The sequence below is a fragment of the Copadichromis virginalis genome, linkage group LG8 (genome assembly GCF_057382275.1).
Source record: "Copadichromis virginalis isolate Kocher_CV1m ecotype Utaka linkage group LG8, C_Virginalis_male_GT1.1, whole genome shotgun sequence".
NCBI classification, from domain to species: domain Eukaryota; kingdom Metazoa; phylum Chordata; class Actinopteri; order Cichliformes; family Cichlidae; genus Copadichromis; species Copadichromis virginalis.
Genome location: NC_140625.1, coordinates 10924549 through 10952351, shown reverse-complemented (window position 1 = coordinate 10952351; position 27803 = coordinate 10924549). Strand labels below are relative to the sequence as shown.

Here is a 27803-nt window from a genome sequence, read left to right as displayed (position 1 = left end):
CAGGCCCCATCTTATCTTAATGACCTTGTAGTACCATATCACCCTATTAGAGCACTTCGCTCTCGCTCTGCAGGCCTACTTGTTGTTCCTAGAGTATTTAAAAGTAGAATGGGAGGCAGAGCCTTCAGTTTTCAGGCCCCTCTTCTGTGGAACCAGCTTCCAGTTTGGATTCGGGAGACAGACACTATCTCTACTTTTAAGATTAGGCTTAAAACTTTCCTTTTTGCTAAAGCATATAGTTAGGGCTGGACCAGGTGACCCTGAATCCTCCCTTAGTTATGCTGCAATAGACATAGGCTGCAGGGGATTCCCATGATGCATTGAGTTTTTCCTTTCCAGTCACCTTTCTCACTCACTATGTATTAACAGACCTCTCTGCATTGAATCATATCTGTTATTAACCTCTGTCTCTCTTCCACAGCATGTCTTTTTTCTTATCTTCCTTCTCTCACCCCAACCGGTCGCAGCAGATGGCCGCCCCTCCCTGAGCCTGGTTCTGCCGGAGGTTTCTTCCTGTTAAAAGGGAGTTTTTCCTTCCCACTGTTGCCAAAGTGCTTGCTCATAGGGGGTCATATGATTGTTGGGTTTTTCTCTGTATCTATGAAGCGCCTTGAGGCGACTTATGTTGTGATTTGGCGCTATATAAATAAAATTGAATTGAATTGAATTATTATTCCTTGTAATGCTTTAAGGGCATTTCCTGATCATACACATACTTTTACTGCTGTGACATTTTTATAGGCTTTAAGAAATTGTAGGAGTTTTATATATCCTTCTCAATTAGTGTTCAAGGTGCTTTATAAAGGAATGTTGAGGAAAGTACTTTTTCATACATCACTTTGCTTCCAGATCCAAATTAGCAGAAATTTGGATTTCTGCTATATCGACCTTGCTCATGCTGTAACTGATGGAATGAGGGGTAGGACAGTGGCATGTTGGTTAGCACTGCTACCCTACAGCAAGAAGGTCCTGGGGTCAAATCCATTATCCTGCCTTTCTGTGTGGAGTTTGGCTCTTCTCTCCTGTGTCTGCATGGGTTCTCCGGCTTCCTCCTACAGTCCAAAAACATGCAGTTAGTGGGGTTAGGTTAACTGGTGATTCTAAACTGCCCATAAGTGTAAATAGTTATCTGTCTCCATGTGTTAGCCTGGTAACCTGTCCCAGAACCCTGCCTCTTGCCCTATGGCAACTAGGTTAAAATACTGCATATGACATTTACAGTGATTTCTGTATACTGTATTGGGATAAGGTCAAACTCATAGGAAAAGAAACAACAATACACTCTCAGATACTGTTTTATAATTTTTAGTTTTGGCTGACTGTGCTCACAATCTAAAAAGTTCAAGGAAAAATAAATGAAAGTAAATAGTGTTAAAGCAAACAACCTTTATTATTCAAGTAGGTAATTCTCACATAGATGTACAACTTTTAATTTAAACTGAAAAAAAAAACCCGGCTTAAATAACTGTGAGACCAGATGGTATTTCTAATCTTCCCTGGCCTAAAAACCTTACAATTACAACTATGTAGATTACTCTTAGCCTGTTTTATCGCCTAGCCTGTAGTTGCTCGTTATCGCCGATAGACGCGCCCTCCAGTCGCCCTTAGGTCGGTCTGTCGGTCGGCGTCCATCCAGCGGTGGCGGCAGCAGCGGCAAAGTAGGCGGACCGGGTGAGAGACTACACATGAGCAGCTCAGTGGCTGACGGAGAATCCGGTGTACGCGCTATAGTACGGAGGCTTCAGCTGGCAGCTGTTTCACATTTTTATGGCACGTGAACACGGTACCGCCCTCACTAACATCTGGAGCTCGCGCTTAACAGGGAGACCACTCTTCCTTTTGGCCGCGTGATGAGGCAGGTAGAACTTATGTAGGGCAGTGAGCGTTTCACTGGCGGGGACCCCTCTGTGCTGTACTCGGCAGAAGGAACCGGCCTCATCTTGAAGGTAGGTGGGAATAACGTCGCCTGTCATAGCGGACATCGTCGCTGCTCAATGAATACACACCGTGTAGTATTTATAAGGCGGGAGCTGAGCTGTCAGCATCTCACTCGTGGTGCAGGTACGCTGTGTTTTAACTGCTTTGCAGCACACGGGCTCTCTGGGTGGGGTCTCCCGAGGCTCACACCAAACACCCATTGGTGGCACTGTGCGTTCATGCTTGTTGTGTGTGTGTGTGTACTAAGGGAGTTTAAGCCTTGTGAATTAAAACGCCACGCTGTTGTGTAGCAAATGTGTGTGACACATACCTTGGTCTGTCAAATGGGTGGAAGTCCAAGACATAAGGACCATTAGCGGGTCTAATGAGGTATGAAAGAGAGGAAGGGAAAGTCAGAATAAGGCAGACCTTGTTACCCACTGGCAAAATATCTCTGTATGTTGTCTACTCTTAAATGATATAGTAAGTCAAGGCAGGGTTGGATGATTCACACACACAAACAGACACACACGCTAGGGCACTTGCAGGTTTTTAAGAGTGATGAATTGATTTCAGAGTGCTGCAGGCTCGTCTGTTGCTGAGATGAAGGGGACTGCTAGAGTTGCTGGCTGCGCAGGAATCCCACAGAGACAATTAAACCACTGACCCGTGTCATCAAGGATTTGTTTTGCCTTCCTGTTCGGAAACGTGGTAGGGAGCTGAATTTTTGGGCCAGATGGCAGGAGCATACACTTGCACACACACTTGTAAAGCGTGCGCACACACACACACACACACACACACACACACACACACACACACACACACACACACACACACATCACCTGGCGCAGCTGTAAAAAACTCCCTACTGAGGGACACAGCAGTTTTGGTCAGGGTTAAAACCTGCGATCTCAGTGATGACTTAATGGAGTGTGGCAAAAACAAATTCATTGCTCAGCTGTCACAAACACATGTTTCGTTAAGATTCTGTTCTTTCAGCTGTAACTGTGTTGTGTTGTATGTTAGTAGTACCTGATGTTACTAATAAGACAGGATGCAGGATGCTCTTTATTTAGGAGGGAAATGGATCTGGCAGTGAATTTGGACATACAATGAAGTATTTTATGAAAAATGTCTAGATTTATACCACTTCTAAACAAGTAAACCTGCTGTTTTCTATGATTTTCTGAACTGTTGATACAAGGCAGGCTGGATCGATGCTGCTGTGTTGTTTACACCAAACTCTGACACTACCATCCAAGTGCTGCAGCAGAAATCGTGACTTATCAGACCAACCAACGTTTTTTCAGGCATAACTTGCCCAATTATTGTGAATCTTATCCTCAGTTTTCCATTCTTAGCTGACAGGAGTGACATCTGGTGTGGTCTTCCGCTGCTGTAGCCCATCTACTTTAAGGTTCAGTATTTTGCGTGTTCAGAGATGCTCTTCTGCATGCCTCAGGTTAAAAGAGTGGTTATCTGACTTCCTGCTGTCTTCCTGTGAGCTCTGACCTCTGACATCAACAAGGCTGCTCACTGGATATTTTCACTTTTTCAGGCCATCATTGGTTCGATGGTTGTGCAGGAAAACCCCCGAAAGATCAGCAGTTTCTGAAATACTCAGACCGTCTGGCACTAAAGCCAACTAACTACCCTTCCTTCTCAATTCTGATGTTCAGTTTGAACTTCAGCTGGTCGTCTTGACCAAGTACGCGTTAATGCACTGAGATGGTGGCTTGTGATTGGCTGCTTGGATGTTTGAGTTGAACAGGCATACCAAAGAGAGTGGTTGGAGATTGTACATATCATTTGATCTTTAAAATATAATAATCAAAACAAACTAACATTTCTAAAGCGAAAAACATTCAATTTCTCACGTTAAAGGAAATATATGTGGGTGATTTTAAACTTTGCTTTAAATTGCTGTTATTACAGATCCTTTCATCACTCTACAACTCTGTTATAAATACACGTGGAAAAGCAGCTCATGGTGTCATAAATCACCTCTGCTGTGAAGTCCTGATTATGATGGTGGCCCTAAATTAGAACTGAAAGCGCCTAATATAACCTGATGACAAAAGTACGACAGCACACATGCACCCACGGCGCTAAACAGGAAGCCAACAGCATAACCTAGATGTAAAACGGTAGGCATCTGTAAAGCATGAAGACATTTCGCAGGTGTGTCTTTGTCTCTTGCCTGGGCGCACTGAGGTTGCCGCATCGAGCTTGTTTGAACAAGTTAGACATAAAAGCGACGGTGACAATAGCAGGTTTATTTCTGGGCCGCTGCTCTCACAAGTGAAATGCACCTTCATGTTTATACTGAGCCCTCTCCGCTGGGTGCACCAGGGTGGAAAACTGCGTTGGTTTTACAGGAGCCCTCAAGCATTTTCTACAACTCATTTTTCATGGCAGCTTGCCCAGGAGTGGATCATCTCTAGTGCCTACAAGCCATACTCTACATTTTTCATGTGATTTATGCAACTACTTGTTATCGGGCAACTAGTTCATTCATGTAGGATATGTCGGTAAATAGGTTTGCGCAAATTTGAATGGGAGGTGTCGTGGTTCCTTTGGTCGTCCGTTTTTTAAAAGGCATTTTTTCTAAAGGCGTGTTTTTACAAAAGGAGGTCAAATTGATCAAATAACTGCAAAAGAAGCAACATTCTCCCCAGCCTTAGTGGCAATTTCAGTTTAGAAGTATTTAAACAATGGTATACTGATGCTAAACTAACTCAGTGAAAGTGTAATCTTTGATGACTCCTAAACATCTCAAGAAACCCTCCAACTAAATGGTTGTGTTGGCGATTTGTGCCTGTCATTTCAGCTGGCTGCTGCAGGCATCCCTGGCCAGTCTGCAGTCTAAGTGGCAGACACACACAAACTCTTGACTTCTGATCAACAGTGGAGTTCTGGCTGATGGGGACCCACACCCAGTTTCACACCTTGGCTCAGGCGATTAGAGGATCATCAGGGGGTCCTTTTGTCCCTCTGTGGGGGGTTACTCCCACTAGGTTTATATCTGGGACTCTCCACCATTTGACCTTAGAACTGAAGAAGCTTCTCGGATGAGAGGTGAAACGTCTTCAAGCAACTTAAAGAAGTCCAGACGCTTTTCTTTGCAAGCTCCTTTGACAGTGGAGTTCAAGCTTTGTCTTGGCTGCTTTTATGTTTTGCTTTCACTTGTGGTTTGGTTAGGGTTTGGCACAAAACCTATTTGGTTATAGTTCAGGAAAACCCCCAGTTTGGGTTAACTACATGCAGTTTTTTCCACACAACATAAAAAAGAAAAAGCTGAGAAAAAGCAAAATATCAACAAAAATTGAATCAATACGTTTTTGAGTTTTGGCAGCTTGAATTTTCTTGTTCATCTACTTAAAATATTCCCGTGAGGTTAATCCATTCTTGTTTTTCCAGACTTATGATTGGCAGTGGGAGTGCACTAGGCTTTGACCTTTGGGTTTGTGTTTGCTCCTAGTTGCTGACAATATATGATGCAGTATTGTCACAATGCCTCACTCACGATACAATATTATTGAGATTTTTAACATTTTGCAATATGCTGAGTTTTGGAATATCTGTTCCATCTAGTGATTCATCCATTTTCTTCTACTCTCCAATTCAGAGTATCGTAGGGCTGGAGCCTATCCCAGCTGTCTGTTTTATCCAATGAGATAAAGTTATGTCACATCTGTTATTTTTTTTCTCCAAAATGAGGTGATTAAGTATTCCAACACTGTCACTAAAACCTGACGTAAATGTTGCCACATGCTGGAGTCAGTGTGTTATCAGATATCTGCAATTGAATAAGGTCAAGTTTGGTAGTTACATGCAGTCTGTTTCTGATAATACAGTAATTAACTGGGATAAACTGTCAAAAATCGCACATCTGTTGCTGTTTACGTAGACAGACATTCACATTTTCACACAGCAAACTTCCCGTTCTACAGGAATATAACCAGAATACAACCAGCTGGCCGGCTGTTGCAAATTTTATGTTTCTAATACTAGCTTTTTAACATTAAATTTTATTGTTAAGCCCATCAGTATAGTGCAATTATGTGAACAAGAAAGTTCAAGTTGTCAGAACTCTTGTCTAAATGTGTGTATATTTGTAAAATCAACAAAAACTATCACGAGTTGAGAAAACTCAAAAAGCTTTTGAATCGTACTGTCACAATATTTAGATTTTTTAAATAGTTAAGCTTTCTCAGCTTTGCACATAGAATCACAAGTGCACTCTGCAGTGCTTTTTAGATATTCTTTATCCAATCACAATTGTTGTACTAATATTGAATATTGTGTCATCCCCTGACTCTTATTTTGAAAGTTGAGTTGCTGCTAACCAGCTTCTCCGTGCCTTTTCTGTCATTTTTGACTTGGCTGCTGTTGTGGTAGTTCTTCATATTGTTCAGCTGCTTCTCCAGAAGCTCTTTTGTGTTGATGCAGTATCTTTACTCCACTGTCATGGAGATCAGCTAACAGATGGAAGGCCCTTTTAGGGAGAACCTTGAGTGTGTGCTGCTACGTCAGGCTCATGTTAGCTGCAGAGCAGAACAAGGTTTACTTTAAAAAGGTAGACTTAAAGTCTCCTCTCTCTGTGCCGGGGCAGCTGACGATCTCTGTTATTCTTGTGCACTTCCGTTTGTGTGCCTGCACGTGCACATGCAATTGCATACTGGCACTAACACTTGCCTCCATTGCCTTTCCTGCCCTTCCAGGATGCTGTTACATCTAAAAATGACAACAGCACAGCACATGATTTACATGCACGTGTACCACACAAATTACCTATGTGTTTTTCTGGAAGAGGAAAGTCTGAGGCATCAGCAGATTAGCTCAAATTCTGTAGTGAAGCCAGGTAAAAGGTGTGAATCCTCTAGCCATCTTTAACAAGTCCAACATGAGTTAACCCATACTTTTGGGTAGATAGTGTACACAGAGGAGTTGTCTGATTGTTTGGTAACTGTCTGGTGCTGGCTGCATAAAAAAGTTTGTTTTTACAGTCAGAGTGTGCAGAGGGGCAGCAGACCGCGGCTGCCTTTCATGGCTGGCAACAAATTCAGACCTTCAGCTGCAGCATGAATGATTAACAGTACGATGACATGACTTTCCTAAATGTGCACTAACAGGTAATGGTTAAATAGTTGAGTATGTGCAGCTTGTTTTACCCTGCATCCACCCCCCACCCCCCAAGAAACAAATGATCAAGATTTGAGCTGATCTGCACAGATCTGGACGGGGATTTCTCTAATCCTCTCTCTCCATTATTGTGTCTCTTCCTCTTTTTTCTTTTTTTCCTGTCACTACATGGTGCTTGCGCTTTCATTTTTTTTCCTCAGATAAGATCAGACAGGTGCTTTCAGTGCACCATGCAAGTAGTGACAGATAATAAAAAAAAAGGTGTTCACATTCATATGTGTGTTATTTTTATTTACTGTAAGCAATAAATAGAGAGAAACCTCTGCACTCTGACATAAGTATGCATTTTTAGTTTGATTTTAATATTCTCTAAAGTTTCCTCGATCGTTCAAGTCTCGCGTAAAAATAAAAATCAGACTCCATAAATTCGATGAAGTACCGTGCAACAGATTGTTGTGGGTTCACTTATTTATACAGTGTAAGTGCGGACATGCAGGTCACGGAACAGTCATGAGTGGATCAGTGTGATAAGTGTGTGATGGGGTGATGACCGATGGGCAGATGTGCAGTCTTGCAGTTACTGTGAAACATTTGTTTCAGGATGAGTTGGGTAGGAGCTGCATGAACAGATTTCCCGAGTGTATGTTGAGTCTTTGAAGAGTAGACTTGCAGTGGGTGTGCAGTGATACTGGAGGGACAATACCTTACTTCAATATTAAAAGTGAAAGAGATGGCGCTCCAAGTATCCTGAATCAAATTTTTAGGAGAGTTCTGGAATGACAAAGGCTGCGGTTGCCTCGCCTCTGCCTCCAAAGAAGCAATAAACAGACAAACAGGGAAGGACGTGAGGCACATGTGCTTGTTAGCATAAATGCAGGTAAGTCTACTTATTGTTTTTCTTGGCTTACTAAATCTAAAATCTGAATTACCACGGCATTTGCTCAAGAGCTCTGGAATGCACCAGGGGTGTTGTTCATGTCAACACTATGGAACAAGCTTTGTTTTTTTCCCAGTAATAATCCTTTGTAATTCTACTCAAGCAGTTTTATTGGAAAAGTTAAGACTTTCTCTCCATTCATTTAGATAATAATTGCTCAGAGGTGCTACCAGAATGGTTGCCTAATGGTGAGACTTGCTTCTACATGGATTAAAATGAACAGCTAGCAGTGTACCCACTATGGAGGTCTTTCAGTTGGTACCAAAATTAAACCTGTGTTCTTTGTAATGGCCAGCTGGGAAAATATAGTATTACAATATTAATCTTACCTAGTTATCCAGAATTCTTAGGCAGTATTAGTATTCCTAGCATGTTTCAGCTGTGTATCCAGTGTATTTTACTATTTAATCCTAACTTTAAGACAAATATTTTATCTGTTTATCCATCATTGTTGGCTAATTATTGCTCCACAGCTACTGCACTCTAACTGGAGACATACTTGCTAAATGACTTGTTGCAGGTGGTAATATCATAAAGCGTAGAGGATTGCTGGAACATCAAATCACTCCGGCCTCTTTGTGACTTTGGCGAGAATACTTTCACTCAGCATGAAAAGAAAATCAGTGAGAAAAGATCATCTTTATCTCGAAATTTAAAAAATAAAAGTCCGGATGAATAGAAAGCTGCCTGTCAAAAAAGAATTTTAATCTGGCCATTATGTGGCCTCCAAACACTTCTTCAGTGTCTGTTTGATGACAATGCTTTCCCCCGGCCAGACTGCTTTATGAAAATCCTGAATAACTCCTCTGTGTTTCTTTGAAACCACAATTATGACCACCATTTTTCCTTCATATTCTTTTCAGAGCCAATTCTCTATCCCCCTCGGTATCTTACTCTAATGTGGCATCTGTGGGCAATTACCATTAACTTTTCATACAAGGCCAGCCAACAGAGGAAGCTGTTGTATTGGCGCTCACAGCATGGATTTGCTGGCAACGTAGAGAGACGGCAGGAAGGAGGAATAGTAGGAGGGTTAGACGGCTGCTGAGGAGGCCTATTCATGTCTCCAGGCGAGCCCACACTTGACTAGACACTTATTGTAGTGGTGACCTTCCTGTCACCATGCAGCTAACACAAAACAGCTTCATATGAGGCGCATGTGCTGTTTGTCCCCTTCCCTGCGAGTCAACCCTTCCCTTGGTCTCGTTTTTAGTCGTTATTAATATTTCTTTTCCTAGTTATTACATTCTCTCAATGCCCCAGTGTTTGGCTGGTTTAAAGCCCCTTTTAACAGTTATTGTATTATATTATTATTTAATTAATTAGTAACTTATTTATCGCAAGTGTGACAGTATTAGCCAGTTAAGGTCACTGACTTACAGTATATGAGTGTTCTTCTAAAGTCCTTTTGGCTTGAGTTCAAGGGTTCATTTGTTTTAGACAGATTTTGCTGTTCGATTAGTCTGCACCTGTGCAAGGCTCAGACTGGCCATCAACACCACATTTAAAGAAACATTTAAATTGTTATCTTGATGTGAGTGTTTGCAATCAATGGTGGTAAAAATTTATTGTGGAAATTCGTTTTTTCTTCCCTGAGCAGTCATTTTTTAATGCTTTGTTTAGTTTGTTACATGAAAATAGTGATTAGTTACTAATTACTTCTCCAAGAAAAAAATCTTGTTACTTCACTGGTTAGCGGCAGGTTACTTAGTTACTTTTTAAAAACTTAAAACACAACCTGAATAAAGCACCAAACCTTTCAGCCCAATTCTATTTTTTCTGCATAATCCATCATGTAAAATTGAATGAAATGAAAAAAAAATCTCTTTTTAAAACTTGTTTTATTTGTTTTAATCTTTTAACTTCATGCACATTGCATCAAGCAAAGATTATATTATATGCGACTGGCTTGACCTGGAAGAAATTTGTTTAACATTTAAACCTATTGTCTACATATTCCAGCATATGAAATAAAATGTTTTGTGTCTTTCAAATAGATGAAAGTAAAACACAGCAAAAAACAAATAAAATCAAAGATTCAGCAGCACTAAGTCCTGTTGCCCTTAAGTCTATTTTCAGCTGTTGAGCTGGAGTGGAGCCAGTGGAGGTTTGCCCGGTGCCGGGGGTTTCTCTATGAATCTCACATTCCCGTGGCAGCGTGCTAGGTGCTTGCTCAGATTTGAAGTTTAATTTTTCGCTTTAGGAAGAAGTTTTCCTCCCACGCAGATTGTACAGCAGATGCTAATGTTTTTATCACTTTTTAACCAATCAAACTCAAAGTAATGTCAGTACCTCCAAGCTTTAAACGCTGCACGGTCGTACTCTCTCCCGCACTCCATATTATCTATTGTTGATCACACGCCACAGACGTCGCATGTGTCATGAGACACTCTCACAAAATCACAGTTTAGTAAAGCAGTAACGCAGTGTGCTTACGGGAAAGTAACAGTAATCTAATTACTTTTTTTGCAATAGTAATCCCTTACTTTACTCATTACTTGAAAAAGTAAACGGATTACAGTAACGCGTTACTTGTAATGCGTTACTTCCCATCTCTGGTTATGTATAACTCTTATCTTTGCCTTTGACATTAAATGAGGGTTAAATCTTGTGTTTTCTGGCTATTTCAGCTAGAACGCAGTGCTCTAACCCAGGTTAACCATCAGACTCAGAGTTATTTGGCGTAAGTCAGTCTTTGGTTTTACATGAATTCCCCTTGCCCGCCCCAGAAGAGGGCATGGTGATTGGTCGGCTAGTCCTGTTTTTAGCTGAAAGGGAAGTCCTAAAAGCGCCCAGAATCAACCTTATAAAGTGCTCCTTTTATTTATTATTGAGGATCTAATGATCACTGATTCTAAGATGCCATGAAACATAAAACCCATCGTCAGTCTCAGTCTGCTCTCCCGGGGCTGTTACTGTGTAGTCTCTTTCACTCTGTTTTGGCTTCTGTCTCTCTTACCCTCTGTCACTGACTTTTTGTTCAGTATTTTCTTCCTTTCTTTTTGTCTCTTCTTCCCTCACGTTATTGTTCAGTCTGGTGTTGCCACCTTATAACAGACCAGGATGGTAGGCGGGGGAACCAGTCTTCCGTTCTTGCTGGCAAAACTCTGCACCATCATCTCAAGTCCCATACCAGGCACAGGGGCTGTAAACTGCTGCGCTCTCTCCAGCTGCATTTTTGGCAGCGATATATGCTATGAAGCTATGAGGTGTTGGAACATTTAAAGTGATGAATGGCAATGCTGCAGGCTAATTCTTACAGAGAGGTTTTCCATCGAGTCTTTTGTGTTGAATTATCTGCAGTTGCCAATAATTACCTACTGTTTAAACTAATAATGATACCATCAATTAATCCGAAAAGATTATACGTAAAACTATAAAAGATGGATTCAGTGCTTTGAGCGAAATGAAGAGAAGTGCTTTTAGCCTTTAAGCTTGCAATGTTTTTGATAGCCACCAGGGGGACGATAGCTGTGGTTACAAGTCTGTGGAAAGTTTACAGGACAAGTGGGCCTCGGACTTGAGACTGACGAGTCAAATGCCGACTGATGTGTTGTCTGACAGTGTGATCCATATCCGCTTGTCACATCCAGTTTCAGTACACAAAGATGGCGATTGCCACACGAATGCTTCATTTGCTTAATGTGTAAATAACGTCCTAATAGTGCAGTGTAATTCAAAGCTTGATCGTATCTGCATTGCTCAGGAAATTCAGTTACAGGCTTCTCAATGCTCTGACAAGATGAACATGTCAAGGATTTCATGCACCGAAACGAAACTCTGTAACTAAAAGGCAGAAACAGGTAAACGGATGCAGATGTTTGGCATAGCAGACAGACAGACGTGTACATGGATGCATACACATACACAACAAACAGCTTGTTTGTGTTGTTTGGACATGCAGATGACTGTTTTCGTTTCAGAGGGATATTTTGTGTGTTCTGTGTCCATCTCCTCTCCACACAGTATCACACTGTTTGTTCTCTGCTTTGCACTGGATTTCCTTTGGGTTTTTTATGCTCTTTGACTTGGTGCAGCATGTCTTTTTTTTTTTCTTACCCATCTTTCATCTTCTCCCAACATGACATAAAAACCATTTTCTCTCCATCTGTTTTTCTGTTTTTCCTCTCCTCTCTGCCTTGATGCATTCCAGGTCATCTCAAGTCAAGAGGCAGCGTGAGGTCGCGTCCCATTATTACGTTATAACGTCCTTGGAGAACTTTTCCCAGCCTTAATGAATGCATCCTTGCAACTTTTGCCACTTTTTTTTACTGGCATCACTGTCACAGTTTGATGTGTTATGAACTGTTTGCTTCCCAGCAATGGTTACCTTGAGGTTCGACGCGATCGCTAGCTCTGCACAGATAAAAAGGCTTGTCTTCCTATGCAGACTGCTTCATCAGAATTGTGTGGGTGTGAATTAAAGTGCAGCGGGTCGGATTTTGAATGCACGCACGTCTTTCCTGCTTGTCAGTCTGAAACTGCTTCCCCACGGGCCACGTGTCAATCTACAGTGTGGAAACACTTGATGCCGTTAGTCTGTGCCAATCCTTTAATCTCTTAATGACATTCATAGGAGACATTTTTTTTCCTTTGTGAAACACATCTGAGACTTTTGGATTATGCAAAACTAAGAGTGCAGGAAGTGTAGGTGTCGATTTTTTACTTCCCGCTTCTGCCCCAATTAAATCCATCCTGCTTCGATAGCTCACTAGTTGAGAGACATGATTGTACTAAGAGGCAGATTTGACCTCTGACCTGCTCTCATTGTTTGGGCTTCTGTTTATCTTTGTATAGCTAAGCAGCTTTTTTATGCCGTTGCCCTCTGCATTAAGGCAAAAGTATGGGCTCAAAATGTGGTCATAAATATTTTGTACTTGTAAAAAAGATTTGTATGTGTAAAAAAGTTTTGTGTGTGTAAAAAATATTTGTATGTGTAAAAAGAATTTGTGTGTGCGTAAAAAAGATTTGTATGTGTAAAAAGAATTTGTGTGTGCGTAAAAAAGATTTGTATGTGTAAAAAGAATTTGTGTGTGCGTAAAAAAGATTTGTATGTGTAAAAAATATTTGTATGTGTAAAAAGAATTTGTGTGTGCGTAAAAAAGATTTGTATGTGTAAAAAAGATTTGTGTGTGGACTTAGAAAAAAAAACCCTGCAAGTTACAAGTACGGATTTTTGACCCTATTTTTCTTCCCTTCATCTGATTGGTCAATGTCATGTCAATCACAAATGTAACAATCCAATCAGAGAACAGATGGGTTTGGCTGTCGAGGGGCGCTTTTTTTGAACTGCAGGTCTTTGAAGGGAATAAATGCCCTTTTACATGCCAACCCAGCGTTTTCCTTCATCACCACGAAGGAACAGTCTGTGGTCGTCCGAGTTCGGTGATTTTTGTGTCACAGGTCTACGTGTTTAATACAGGGACTTCCACAGCCTTTTCAACAGCGCAGCGGACTGCGGGGTGGGGGCGGGCAGTGTTTTGGAAATGACAGTCTTTATTACAAAGCTTTCTTCGTTATGAATTAGCATACATGTTTTTATTGAACATTTGAAGAACTAGCAAAAAAAACAAACTCTTGTAGAGGACATAAAGTCAGAGATAGAAAAGGCAAGGAGCAGGTGCATCTAGTACAGGTAGAGCTGCTGCAAAAACCCATAGAGCCCAGCAGCCAGCGTAACAAATTCTGGATCCTTTGCTTTTAGTTAGCAGTTAGCATTAGCAGCACATCCTGCATCCGATGTGAAAGGACTTTTATGCTGTGCACTGTGACTCACAGCAATGGTCCTGGGTCAGCCCTGACTTTTTTTTAAACTAATCCTAAAGTAATAATGTTATTTCTAACCACTGATATACCACAACTTTTTCCTTTCAACAGCTACTGAAAGTTAGGGGACCTAGCTGCTATCGGATATTTATATAGCGATCCTCCAGCTTCAAACGGTATCACCCTTCAAGGACCTGCAGTTCAAAAAAGCGCCCCTCCGACAGCCAAACCCATCTGTTCTCTGATTGGATTGTTACATTTGTGATTGACATGACATTGACCAATCAGATGAAGGGAAGAAAAATAGGGTCAAAAATCCGTACTTGTAACTTGCAGGGGTTTTTTTTCTAAGTCCACACACAAATCTTTTTTACGCACACACAAATCTTTTTTACACATACAAATCTTTTTTACGCACACACAAATCTTTTTTACGCATACAAATCTTTTTTACACACACACAAATCTTTTTTACAAGTACAAAATATTTATGACCACATTTTGAGCCCATACAAAAGGACATTCTAGCAATTCTGGCAAGCATATTTGTAAGCAGATAAACTTTGCATTTAGATTTTAGAGTGTATAAATTATTAGAAAGTAATGATAAAATCTGGTTCTTGGAGTAAAAGGGAACATTTCTCTGCTTGCCTACAGGAGACTCATGGGTTACTCTCCATATATGTAAGTTTTTTTCCTTACAGCATAAAAGGCTTTTGTTGCAAACTGGTGGTCTGTAAATAAAACTGAATAAAAAGTGTCTTTTTTTTTTTAGCCTTTACTGGGTGATAGTACCTCTAACCCATTGTTAAGGGAGAGCAATAAAGCTTTACTAGAGATAATAAAACTTGCCCCTATTACATTTATTAATATGTGTCAAACCACAATATCAAATTGAATTTTTTAAAGATTTCGCATCTCTTGTAGTCAATATTATTCCCTGTCAGCTTTTCAGTTTCACAAGAATAAAAATCTGCTTTTTAGTAACACATTCCTTGGAAAAGTTGATCATCGTATATCTAGTCTGATGTTGATCGGTCACGGTTCTCACACTTATCATACTGCAGCTGACAAATTAGAGTAGAAGTAGGCTGCAAGGTACTTTCCAGGAATGTGAGGCATTTCCTAGCCTACAGTGTAGCTGTGAAAGGCAGACAGGATGAACACGGCACATTTCTGTTTATTTTAATTCTGCTTCTGATTGTACCAGTGTCCTCAAGGCAAAGTTTCAAAAGTTTATAAAATCAATTGACATTTTATTCTTTTTTGTGACATTTGAAACATCAAACTGCTGTAAACAAGCGATTCTGTCAATAAGAAGCCTTGCAGCTTCATTTAATAATTCAAAATTGTTTTACAAAGTGTGCAACCAGATCACGTTTGACTAAAGCAGTTTTATGGCACAGAGGGAGGTTGCTTATAGAGGAAGGTGAGGGCTGTGGTTTTCTTCTAAAATAGATGAGGAGCTCTTGAGAGTTTTTGTCGTGGCAGATGGTGCAAAGATTCAAAAGCAGATGGAAAAATTGCTTGAAAAACTTTCATCTTCTGTGAATGAGAAAACCAAGCATCACTAAGGAATGGGATGCAAGGTGTCAAAGACGTCTTTGTGACAGGTTTAGACTACAGTGTGGTCTTAATCAGCCTGTCTCTTTTATAAATTATTCCAGTGTGTTGTGTTTGACAGTGGGATGTGTTTATGTACACACATACAGTAGCCTTAAGTAGCAGCGTCACTTGTGTGTGGGTTTCTTTTTGGTGGTTTTGTGTGTGTGTGTCTAAGTGGGTGGGATATGTTCCCGCACCCCTGTGCGCTGATCTGCACAGCGGCTGATTAACTAACGAATTGCTCACTGTCGTGTAATCTTCGGTAAGAAGATAAAAGACAGACGCCGCAGGACAATCAAAGCAGTGTTTAGACAGATGGTTTGAACTCATTAAGACCCCCCACTGTGAGTCTGTCAGCGCGTTTTGCAGCACAATCAAACTTGTAAGTGAACAATCTACAGATTGATGTTAAACAGGCAATCAGTGGTGGGCTTTCTTGTAAGAATGCATAGAAACTTACCAATTTACCAGTCTGTTAGCTTTTTACCAATCTATTAGTATTGGAATTTATATTGGCCAATGAATGAACATTTAAAAGATAGACATCGGAGGGATACTGTAAATAAGTAAACAAATAACTACATATGACAAATGTTAGGAAATCTGTTTATGTTTCATGTATCTGAAAGAAAAAAGATATGTTGGCCGATATATCGGGAATCTTTTTTTTTAAATCACCAAATAATGGTATGAATATCAGTCGACATCCTCACTTTCCTTCCTGTGTCTGGGACATAGAATTTTATAATTGATAAATAGCTGAATTCATCTGATCGTGAGTCCAGATAATTCAGTTCAGTGCAGCTGAATACTCTGAACACTGATGTCTCTGAGGAGCTGCTTTACAGTCTTGTTCTGTTTTACAATGTTTTTATTTTGTCAAATTTGAGTCTCATTTATTTGGGTTGAGCCTAATTATAACTAACCTGGGCAAAATCATTTTGTCATCCAGCGCATTTAATAAGCAGGCTGCAGAAAGAAAAAGCAAAAATAGTATCAACGAGAGGAGGTGGCTGCTTGGATTATGGCACAAAGACTGATGGTAATATAAACTGTTATGTTCATATTATTCGTTTATTTGTTCTTTTTCAAACATATTGCATGTTTCGGATATGCAGCTGAGAACACGATTTAGCAATGAGTTCAACTTAGACTTCTGTGGTGAATAATCTTTTCTGGCCAGCGTTCGGCCTCAGAGTGGCTGCCAAAATGTTAAATAAGGCTGCGTCTTATAACCAGGAGTTGGGGTATAGACACAAAAGTTAAAGTCTCCTCTTAATGATGTCTAAAGATCTAAATTACTTTTATACATGTTATTGTAAATCTTTTATTCAGCACAGTACTTTTATGTTTTTACAGTAAGAAACCCTCTAAAAGAAGCATTTAATGCTGCCAAATTTAGAAAGTCAGGAAGTCCAAAAGTCAACATACAATTTTAATTAATGTTTTTGGCAAGGAAAGACGTGACTGCTCTTCTCTTTTATTTGTCATTCATCATTTCTTGTTTTTACTTACTGACATGACCGAAATTCTGTTTCTGTAGCGGCAGATGTTTAATCATTTATTAGTGTTTGTTTAGAGGTAGTAGCAGATTAGAGAAACACACGCATGCACTCATCATCCAAACTCTGCAAACAGAAAGGAAATGACCTACTGTGTTATGACTAACATCTGGCACAGATGAGAGCCCAGAGCAAATGTAGTCCCTTTGTAGGGGGTTGGGATTGAGGGTAGGATGATAGAAGCACGCAAGATAATTCAATGCAATTCAATTTTCATGCATTGTTACATAACCATAACAAATAATTAAAAGAACTGAGATGCACAGTTGTGGGAAGTCTCTGGGAGAAGGGTTTTTGTGTGCAAAAGGATCTGTAGGAACAGATGAATGCAATGAAATGGCAGTAAATCAGAAAAGCGCTGCCCTGCGAAGAAAAACTAATTTAACACTGAAGTTGAAATGGGCCCAGTGGTGCTGTTTGGCAGGTTGTAGTGCCTATTAGAACAGAGCAGTGCCAATGTAATAAAGTTCAAACCCTCCTGGGCTGTCTGAGTTTTAATCTTATGCTGAGTCCAAGCCAGTCAACTTGGAACTGCACTGATAATTGTCAGTTTTATAACACATTCTTGCTGGAGAGCAAAGGAAACACCAGGGCTCTTTACTAAATATACCATATATCCTTCAAATGAAAATAAACATATGACCTGAAATTTAACAGTTGTCTGGCATTATTATTAGAAAGAACTGCACAAATAAAATCCAAGTAACAACTTCACTAACACTCAGTGGATACAGTAGTAGGTACAGCTTGCTTTTGCCCTCAGATCTGCCTTAATCCTTCGTGGCATCCATCAGTGATTTTGGTCCATATTGACATGATAACATCACACGGTTGCTGCAGATTTGCTGGCTGCACACTCAGGTTATGAATCTCCCATTACACCACATACCAGAAGTGCCCTGTTGGATTTAGAGCTGGTGACTGTGGAGGCTGTTTAGGTACGGTGAACTCATCGTTATGTTCAAGAAACCAGTTTGAGTTGATTTGAGGAATGTGACATACTATGTGATCTTGATGGATACCATGTGGTCATAAAGGGATGAGCATGGTCAGCAACAATACTCTGGTAGGCTGTGATGTTTAAATGGTGCTCAGTTGGTACTAAGGGGCCCAGCATTTGCCAAAAACATATCTCTTACACCATTACATCACCACCCTGAAGCAAGCTAGAAGGCAGGATGGATCCATGTCCTCATGTTGTTCACGCCAAATCCTTGACCCACCATCAGAATATTGCAGCAGGAATCAAGACACATCAAACCAGGCAATGCTTTTACAATCTTGTCCAACTGGTAGCAGTTGGTGAGCTGGTACAAACTGTAGCCTCAGTTTCCTGTTCTTAGCTGACAGGTACGCAGTGTGGTCTTCTGCTGCTGTAGCCCATTTGCTTCAAGTTCAGTATACTGTGCATTCAAAGATGCTCTTCTGCACATCTTGGTTTGTAACGAACTGTTATTTGAGTTGCTATTGCTTTGCTATCAAAGGCAACAGTAATGCAAAAGATTAGTCTGGGCAATCTGTCAAAAGTCAGTATATTAAGGTTGCAATGAAACTGGCTTCAGCCAGCTGAAAAACTTTTATTGGTTTTCCACAATTCAAAATATGTAAAAATAAAATTATGCTGGTATTAAGGCATGGCCACACCATGCAAGTGTATTTAAATCAAGTGGAATCATTGGGATTTGTGGATTTGCTTCCAGCAATGAAACCAAAGCACAGAAATTTAGCCAGACATCATTGATCTTTGAGGGAAAGCGAGCCAAGGGTTTTAAAATGAAGAAAACATTTCTCTCTGAGAACATGAATTGTTACAAAAAGTAGAAGACAGTGCCTGGAGTCACTGATACAGAGACGCATTGACGTCTTGTGTCGTGGAAATCTAGCTAAGCTAAGCCTGCTTACTTCCCAGAACTCTAGAAGCCTTTTTTGCTCTTCTCTGACTTCTTGCTGAATGAAATTCTGTACAATCACAGATAAAATGCCAGGGGTGCTAAATGTGCTACCGGAGAGAAAATAGAAAAGAAGCTCATATGGATCCTGCCAATGGAAACAATGAAAAGTAACACTAAAACCAACCCAGTGCCCAGAGATTATACTGGACAGCAGGAAACAGTTGATGCCTGGGTGTTTTAATTGACTGTTTTTTGCCTGGCTGGCAGGAGCAGCAGCAGCTGGGCTGGCAGGTACGCTAGTTTACCAAGTGTCACATTGTCACAGAGTTTTTAAAGCTAAATATTCTAAAGATGCATGGATTAAGTTAACTGTGTTACTCGGTCTTTGCATGAAAGAAGTTGATGTAATACAGCACTCTGATTTAAATATTCAATATACAGAATTTTTTTTAGCCATCCTACCAAAGCACCCAAACAATTTTTGGGCAGTACACTGAATATTAAAAAGCAGAGTAAATGAAAGTCTTGCACCCTCAAAGAGGAGCCAAAAAGAAAGAAAAAGAACAAAGAAGGCAAGAGATTTAGAGAATAAAAGGGAGACAGTGCAGAGAGCAGATTGTGGCCTGCTTAACATGATGAGCCACTGAATATCAAAGCTTACTGACATGCAGTCACGGTAGCTTTACATGGTACAGTTACTGGTTGCAGCCTCAAACACCAGAATGGTAAATGAACTGGTTCTTATATAGCGCTTTTCTACTCTTCTGAGCACTCAAAGCACTTTACACAACTTGTGCATTCACCCGATGCTTTCTAGCGAAATAACACGCATTCACACTCCGATTGATGCATTAGAGACTAATCTGGGGTTAGTATCTCGCCCAGTGATATTTGGCATGCAGACTAGGGGAAGCCAGGAGTTGAACCACCAACCTTCCGATCAGTAGATGACCTGCTCTGCCGCCTGAGCTACAGCCACCCCAGAGGCAAAGGATCAGGGAGCAGTGTCAGGACAAGTCCTGCTTCGGTGCCAAAGAGATGCCTTTGTTTTATTCTGTCTCGACACGTCAGCAAATGTCACTCCATGTAAAGCAGATCCAATTACGCTACCATTCTGCTGCAGTCCCCTGAAAGCACAGCAGGCTGTGCACAGAAGTTCATATTTCCTTTGAGGTAACACTTTGACATGACAACATTGGAGTTTTGATGGCAAATTGAAGCCAAAATAAGAACTTAAAAGCCTTTAAACGTTCTTTTTTGCTATCATAAAAAGTATGCTACTTCATCCAGAGCAAGTAGTCAGTCTTAATGCTTTCAAAAGGAGAGGATAATTTTCAGAACTGAAATATGAAGGCTCTTTACTGGCAAGTTGGATTATGTGATGACACTATCTTTTGCTTTTTTGCTCAATTTGACTCACTGATATCAGTGACACAACATCCTGCTCACGACACTATCACAGCATCACCTCCATCGAATCGTGGGCAGTACAAGCTTCTGTGGCTGAACAGCAGGGCGATGTCATGTGGCATACAGCACGGGGATTACATAACCTAATCTGCCTGTCATGAAAAATCCAACTAGAGGGAAAAAAAGAGGAGAGAGATCAAGATTATGGAATAACAAATGGCGAATGTTACAAAACCAGATGAAAAATGGGGATATTGATTTTGGACCGCTTTGCACCTTCTAGCAGAGACCTACGAAGACCTGATGCGGGGGGCTGAGGCGAGTGCTGTGTAGTACATGCATGTGAGTGAATTTTGACCTTACTTGAAAAGTGCATATCAGAGTGCCTGAGTTCATGTTGCCGTGCACACACAATATCACCACTACAAAATAAGCAAAGGATGTGGTGAAGCAAAGGATTTTAGTGAAGCCTTCTATTTGCAGGGGTGTGTTTATAAAAGAACGCGCAGACTCCTTCATGTGACCGCAGAGGCACCAAAACACTGACACAGGCAGCTGAGAGGCGAAAAGAACGGAATCCAACTTTTGTTTGATATTTTACTTTGTGACCAAAAATTGCGTTGGCCCAGTGCATGAATGCACTCTACATCTACATGTGCATTCTCAACTTACAAAGAAGAATTCTAAAATACTTTATTAGATAATCTGAGTTCAAAGCCACACTGTAATTACATCTGTTTGATCACCTTGAAAATTGGCAGTAGCACGCTAGTGTTTACTGTATACTGTACTGTCCCAGAGTTTCTTGTAATTTTTAAAAAGTGGTCCTGAGCAACTGTTCTGCAGGCTTTCTAAAGGCCTTTCAGTCTTTCATCAGCACTTATTTTCAGTCCAGTCCTTGTACCGGACCTTTTCAGAGGAATGTTTTGTTTGTAAAACCACTTAACACTGACCTACGAATCATTCAATCATGAAAAAGAACCCAACTCAAAGGAGGAGAGAGTGTTGTGTCTACACATAACAGACAACATAGCAAAGAACCCATTTTAAACTGAATCACTTTGCTAGCAGCCAGTTGAAAAAACACACGTTTTCTTTCGTTGAATCTATAAAAAATGTTTGACAGACGTAAAACAGTATTTTTGCACCAATAAACCGTACATTTTTACAAAAAGCCTAAAACTTGGTCTAATCTGAGCATGCTGTTCAGTGTTTCCTTGAAAAGTTTGAGGAAACTAGACAAGTGGAGGACAAGAGAAGAAGTGGCAGGCCTAAATGCTATTTACAGCAGATGAACAGTACATGAAAGTCATGACTTACAGAAATAGGAAATAATCCAACAAAGACCTGACACAGGACCTTAGAGATGCATCTGGCCTTTTGGTTCATCAGTCTGTCTCAGTGAAGAGTGGCTGTCAAGAAGCCATTATTCTTAAGGAAAGGAAACAGGGAGAAAAGACAGAGATGTGCCAAATTACACAAGAACTGGATTTAAAATCAGTTGCCTTAGGTCTTTTTTAGGTCTAAATTTTTTGCTTCGGATTCTCATCTAGGTCAGGAAAGAGGTCAAATAACAGCCATCTGTAAAACACAGTGGAGGCTCTTTCATGGGTTGAGGCTGCATTTCAGACAGCAGTGTTGAAGATCTTCTCAAAATAGATGGAATTACTGATCCAGAAAGATTGAAGTATTGTTGTATGTTTAGCCAGTATGACAATGATCCCAAACACGCTGCCAATACAGTAAAAATTTCCATTTCTGGATAGAAAACCACACAATGGATTTTTGTTAGTGTTTTAGCATGTTAGTAGGTATTTATAACAGGGTCTTTAAAGTGTAAATTCCAGTCACATTAATTTTGGGCCTTAAAGTGTCTGAAAACCTCCACATTCTGAAGTTTTTTTTTATACATTTGTTAATTATCTTTTTTTGGAAGGGGCGGGGTATTATTGACCATGCAGTAACAAAACTATAAATTAAAACCAACATGTTGCCAGTAGCCACTAATGGAAACTACAGCGTGTATAAAACACCCAGCTTGTGTTTTGTTTTGCAGTGTGAGGTGTCTGCTAATGCGACATACCCACTCATAAGTGAACATGTTAGGTGTTAAAGCTGTACAGTTGCGCAGGAAGTCAGAAAAACATCGGTTGCCATAACACACCAACAGCAGTACCGAAAATCCCACTCCAGTGAAACCCACTCTGCATTAGCAGCATCACTCCTGTAACTCCAGACAGTGCTTGGAGCTACGCTGACATTAAAGTGGTGGTGCTCTGGACTAATTCTGGCTCTGTGATTCTCATTCGTATCCCTCATCCTTTTCTTCTGCCAATATGGATGTGAAATAAGTCTTAAAAAGCATTTATAATCATCTTAAACAGGTCATTAAGAAATCTTGCTGGACTAAAGACAAAGCGCAAAGAGCAAGCTGATGAGGGTGTGATTAGTTTTGCAGACTTTAAATGCAAAACAAAGTATTGGATAAGGTGAAAATTAAGCCTAACGATTTGCCTCGAGAGAGAAACATCTGTGCAAAATTTCATGGCAGTCTAGACAGCTCATGCAAAACCACAAATATAAACCTCATGGTGGCGGCTGAGCAATCGGGGGGATCGTCAAAGTCAGTAGACTTATCCCCTGGGAACCATGAATGTCTGCACAAAATATTTGGCAGTCTAATGCAATATTGAGATACATTATTTGATAAGGGATGACGCTGCCGCTCCTTCAGTCTTATGTTCTGCTGTCACTAACGGTTTGTGTTGATATGTAACATGAATATTTATAGTGTAGGCTGAGTATTAGAGAACAATACAGTTAAGGTTGAAGCAATCTAACAGAAGGTACGATTATTCTGTCAGGACTGACGTTTTTACCACCTAGACAAATGATTGTGGTGAACCCTTCCACTTTTCACTTAAATCTGTCACAACCCCTCCAAAATAAACTGTGCTTAGCAGAAATGAGTTTGTTTTAGCCAAACCAAACCTCCCAGACTCCACCAACCTGAATAGCTCCAGCATATAATACAGCTAAACATACTGTCTACAACAAAGAACATGCACAACTCACGCTCCTTGTTGTGTCACTACTCCTACTACCATCTGCAGCTGAGTAATCACGCTTTATTTGTGCAAACGCCCACCCTATACTGACAACATCGAGTTCACACCTGCTCTGTAGGCACTGCCATGTAAAGATCACTATCAAAATAGACATGGCCTTTTCGCCTGAGAGCAGATACACAAGAAAATCGGATTTTACTGAAAAATACACTCTCGAAATGACAAGCTAAGTTATCCAAAACAGAGATTCCTTCGCGTTTTTGCTGCAACTCTATAGGTTTGTGTGCAGGAGTTCTTGGGCTTTGGAAGTACATGCCGTCCTGTCTGGATTCGTTTGCATCAAGAAGTACTCCTGCTGCCGCCTTTGATTTTCTGGCCAGAAGTCTGAATATCAGCTCCGGGATCACCTATGATGGAAGAGATTATTGTTGACTTTATGGCAAAAGAGGAGAGCCTGTAATTTCACTCACTGCCACGAATCACAGAACAATTCGCAGCAGAAACCTCGGCGGTGGTCGCTCATTACTTCTCACTCGAGCCCCATGCAGATGTCCTATTATGCAGTAATAGTCCCCTTCACTCATGCATAAGGACTTCCACTTGGCACAGGCTGTAACTGTGATCTGAGAAAGACTTCTCAAAATGAGCTGAAATGCAGACATCCTACAGGGGCTCCAGTGGCGCAATCGGTCAGCGCGCGGTACTTATAAGACAGTAACCTGCAGAGCGATGCCGAGGTTGTGAGTTCGAGCCTCACCTGGAGCAGTGAAGTTTTAGGCTCTTCGGTTTATGAGATTTAAGCCAGACCGTGTGTGTGCGTGCGTGGGAGGGTAGAGTAGTGCTAAGTTGATGACAACTTTAACCCCACAAACACACTGCTGGCTTTTGATAGCTACACAATACTTTGTCTGATATTCTTTAAGCAATGAGCACAAAGTAGTTTAAAAATTACTCTAAAGACGGTGCTTGACTCTTCAGCACAGCAAGAACTTTTCACAATATATCACATATAGAACATCAATTACACCAACACAGATAATTAATCAGATAATTCACATATGCCAGTAGGTCAGGATCGTTTTTAGAGTAGAGTAACTAAATAAACAGTGAGACAGTAAACAGACAAAATGTGCACACATCATCAAGCAGCAGCAGCTTTGAGAAACAAATGACAGTTTTGGTTCTGCACATTATTAAAAAGTTCCAGAGCAAACATTCACAAACTGAGGAAATGTCTCATGAATTCCCATACAGCTGCTGTGGAAACAGATAAACAGGAAAACCCCTTTTCACTCTCTGAATGCCTTCAAAGTCATAAACCAGTGAGCAACTGAGATCAGTGGAAGCTTCGGCCTTTTATTTTCTTTTTTTTATCTTTCCGTCTGCTGGTGTGGCTCAGCTTGGGTCAAATTTTCTGTCTGATGCTGTCTGTTAACGGGCGGCCTGCAGTGCAACAGCATCCATTTCTCTCCACACAAGTGGCGTGCTTGTGTTTTATCTGAGCACAAGCCTTCCATGTGAGCAGCTTAGTGCCACCTTGTGGTTGTGAAACATAGCTGCACCAACGTGCCTCCAAAACTCCAGGGGAGGAGTAAGTACTGGTAGATCTTAGTTTGCAGATAAATGTTGAGTATCCTGTGGGAATGGAGAAAATATTAACTGGTGTTTGGGAAAAGTTTAAGCTCAGCTGAAATAATGTGTCATGTGTTTTCATTAAGTTATCTAAATGTGCTGCAGTGCTGCTTGTAAGACGGCAAACAGCAGAGTAATGCTAAGTTTGTGAGTTTGAGCCTTACCTGGAGCAAAGGAGCAAACTGAAGCTATCAGTGTTGAGGAGTTAAACTTCAGGACACCGGAGGCGGAACGGTGCAGCTTGCTTGTGGCCAGAATAAGAAAATAGTGGGCCGCTGCTCCTAATAATATCAGCATGTTTATTTCAGTCAGTAATTCAGTTGACACAATCATCTGAAAGAAGATCATATAGTAGACCTGCTCAACTGTGGTTCAGTGTCACTCCACACTGTGATTCAGTTTGTTAGGAAAAGACTTCAAGTTGTTGGCAGACTAGTGGCTCATAATTTGGATTATTCAGGAATTTGCCTCAGTACTGTGTCTGTGCGAGGTCACATCACGTGGATTACAGCTGTTTATTGTTAGCACGCTCTGTCTACTGTCTGCGATTAATCGACCAAGCTGGTCACTTTGGATTTTTTGGCTTGTGACAGTTCGGTAATTTGTCTGAGCACTTTTTCCAAAAACCCATTTCCTTCTCTGTTTGTGTTGCCCAGCTGGCAGGTGTCAGGAGAGGCAGCGAGCATGGATGAGCCGAGCAGCAGGAACAGCAGCCTGCAGAGGAAGAAGCCACCATGGCTGAAACTGGACATCCCAACCATCCAGCTGACACCGGATGACACGCCAGCGCCCAACCAGGTGAAGGCACAGGACTCAAAAGCATGTCTGGAGTAAAAGGAAGATAAGAGGTGTAAAATTCTGACTACAAGCACATGTTATACTGGAAAAAAATCAATGTTTTTGAGCGCTTTCAACAACATCTGGCGGTCTTTCACCTGGTGGCAACCAGTGTTGGTCAAGTTACTTGAAAAAAGTAATCAGTGACTAATTACTGATTACTTCCCCCCAAAAGTAATCCCGTTACTTTACTGATTACTTATTTTCATAAGTAATTAATTACTTAGTTACTTAGTTACTTTTTAAAAACACGATTTACAACCTGAAGAGGTGATAAAGCGATAGATCTTTCAGCCCAATTCTACTTTTTCTACATAATCCATCATACAAAATGTAATCAAATGGAAAAGTCTCTTTTTTTAAAACTTGTTTTATTAGTTTTAATCTTTTAACTTTTAGCAAAAATTAAATTATATGCAACATTCTCTGACTGGAAGAAATTTGTTTAACATTTAAAACTATTTTCTGCACATTCCAGCACATAAAATAAAATATTTTTTGTGTTTACACTCAGTCTTTCAAATACAGTGGGGCAAAAAAGTATTTAGTCAGCCACCGATTGTGCAAGTTCCCCCACTTAAAATGATGACAGAGGTCAGTAATTTGCACCAGAGGTACACTTCAACTGTGAGAGACAGAATGTGAAAAAAAAATCCATGAATTCACATGGTAGGATTTGTAAAGAATTTATTCGTAAATCAGGGTGGAAAATAAGTATTTGGTCACCTCAAACAAGGAAAATCTCTGGCTCTCACAGACCTGTAACATCTTCTGTAAGAAGCTTTTCTGTCCCCCACTCGTTACCTGTATGAATGGCACCTGTTTGAACTCATCATCTGTATAAAAGACACCTGTCCACAGCCTCAAACAGTCAGACTCCAAACTCCACCATGGCCAAGACCAAAGAGCTTTCGAAGGACACCAGGAAAAGTATTGTAGACCTGCACCAGACTGGGAAGAGTGAATCTACAATAGGCAAGCAGCTGGGTGTGAAAAAATCAACTGTGGGAGCAATCATCAGAAAATGGAAGACATACAAGACCACTGATAATCTCCCTCGATCTGGGGCTCCACGCAAGATCTCATTCCGTGGGGTCAAAATGATCATGAGAACGGTGAGCAAAGATCCCAGAACCACACAGGGGGACCTGGTGAATGACCTGCAGAGAGCAGGGACCAAAGTAACAAAGGTCACCATCAGTAACACACTACAATGGCAGGGAATCAAATCCCGCAGTGCCAGACGTGTTCCGCTGCTGAAGCCAGTGCATGTCCAGGCCCGTCTGAAGTTTGCCAGAGAGCACATGGATGATACAGCAGAGGATTGGGAGAATGTCATGTGGTCAGATGAAACCAAAGTAGAACTTTTTGGTATAAACTCAACTCGTCGTGTTTGGAGGAAGAAGAATACTGAGTTGCATCCCAAGAACACCATACCTACTGTGAAGCATGGGGGTGGAAACATCATGCTATGGGGCTGTTTTTCTGCCAAGGGGACAGGACGACTGATCCGTGTTAAGGACAGAATGAATGGGGCCACGTATCGTGAGATTTTGAGCCAAAACCTCCTTCCATCAGTGAGAACTTTGAAGATGAAACGAGGCTGGGTCTTCCAAAATGACAATGATCCAAAACACACCGCCCGGGCAACAAAGGAGTGGCTCCGTAAGAAGCATTTGAAAGTCCTGGAGTGGCCTAGCCAGTCTCCAGACCTCAACCCCATAGAAAATCTGTGGCGGGAGTTGAAAGTCCGTGTTGCTCGGCGACAGCCCCAAAACATCACTGCTCTCGAGAAGATCTGCATGGAGGAATGGGCCAAAATACCAGCTACTGTGTGTGCAAACCTGGTAAAGACCTATAGTAAACGTTTGACCTCTGTTATTGCCAACAAAGGTTATGTTACAAAGTATTGAGTTGTATTTTTGTTATTGACCAAATACTTATTTTCCACCCTGATTTACGAATAAATTCTTTACAAATCCTACCATGTGGATTCATGGATTTTTTTTTCACATTCTGTCTCTCACAG

At 40.9% G+C, this 27803-nt stretch overlaps 1 protein-coding gene and 1 non-coding gene across 3 annotated transcripts in view; both read left to right on the top strand.

Moving 5' to 3' along the window:
• Window positions 1-1675: 1675 nt before the first annotated feature.
• rhbdf1b (rhomboid 5 homolog 1b (Drosophila)) overlaps window positions 1676-27803 on the top strand; it is a 42113-nt gene continuing 15985 nt past the window's right edge. For both annotated transcript variants that reach the window (XM_085465711.1, XM_085465712.1), the window contains exons 1-2: window positions 1676-1946; window positions 25594-25735. In XM_085465711.1, the coding sequence (XP_085321837.1) occupies window positions 25622-25735 (114 nt within the window). In that variant the 5' untranslated portion in view covers window positions 1676-1946; window positions 25594-25621. The remainder of the gene's footprint in view (window positions 1947-25593; window positions 25736-27803) is intronic.
• On the top strand, window positions 23977-24070 carry trnai-uau (transfer RNA isoleucine (anticodon UAU)). The gene is made up of 2 exons: window positions 23977-24014; window positions 24035-24070. It is a non-coding gene; the product is annotated as a tRNA-Ile (tRNA).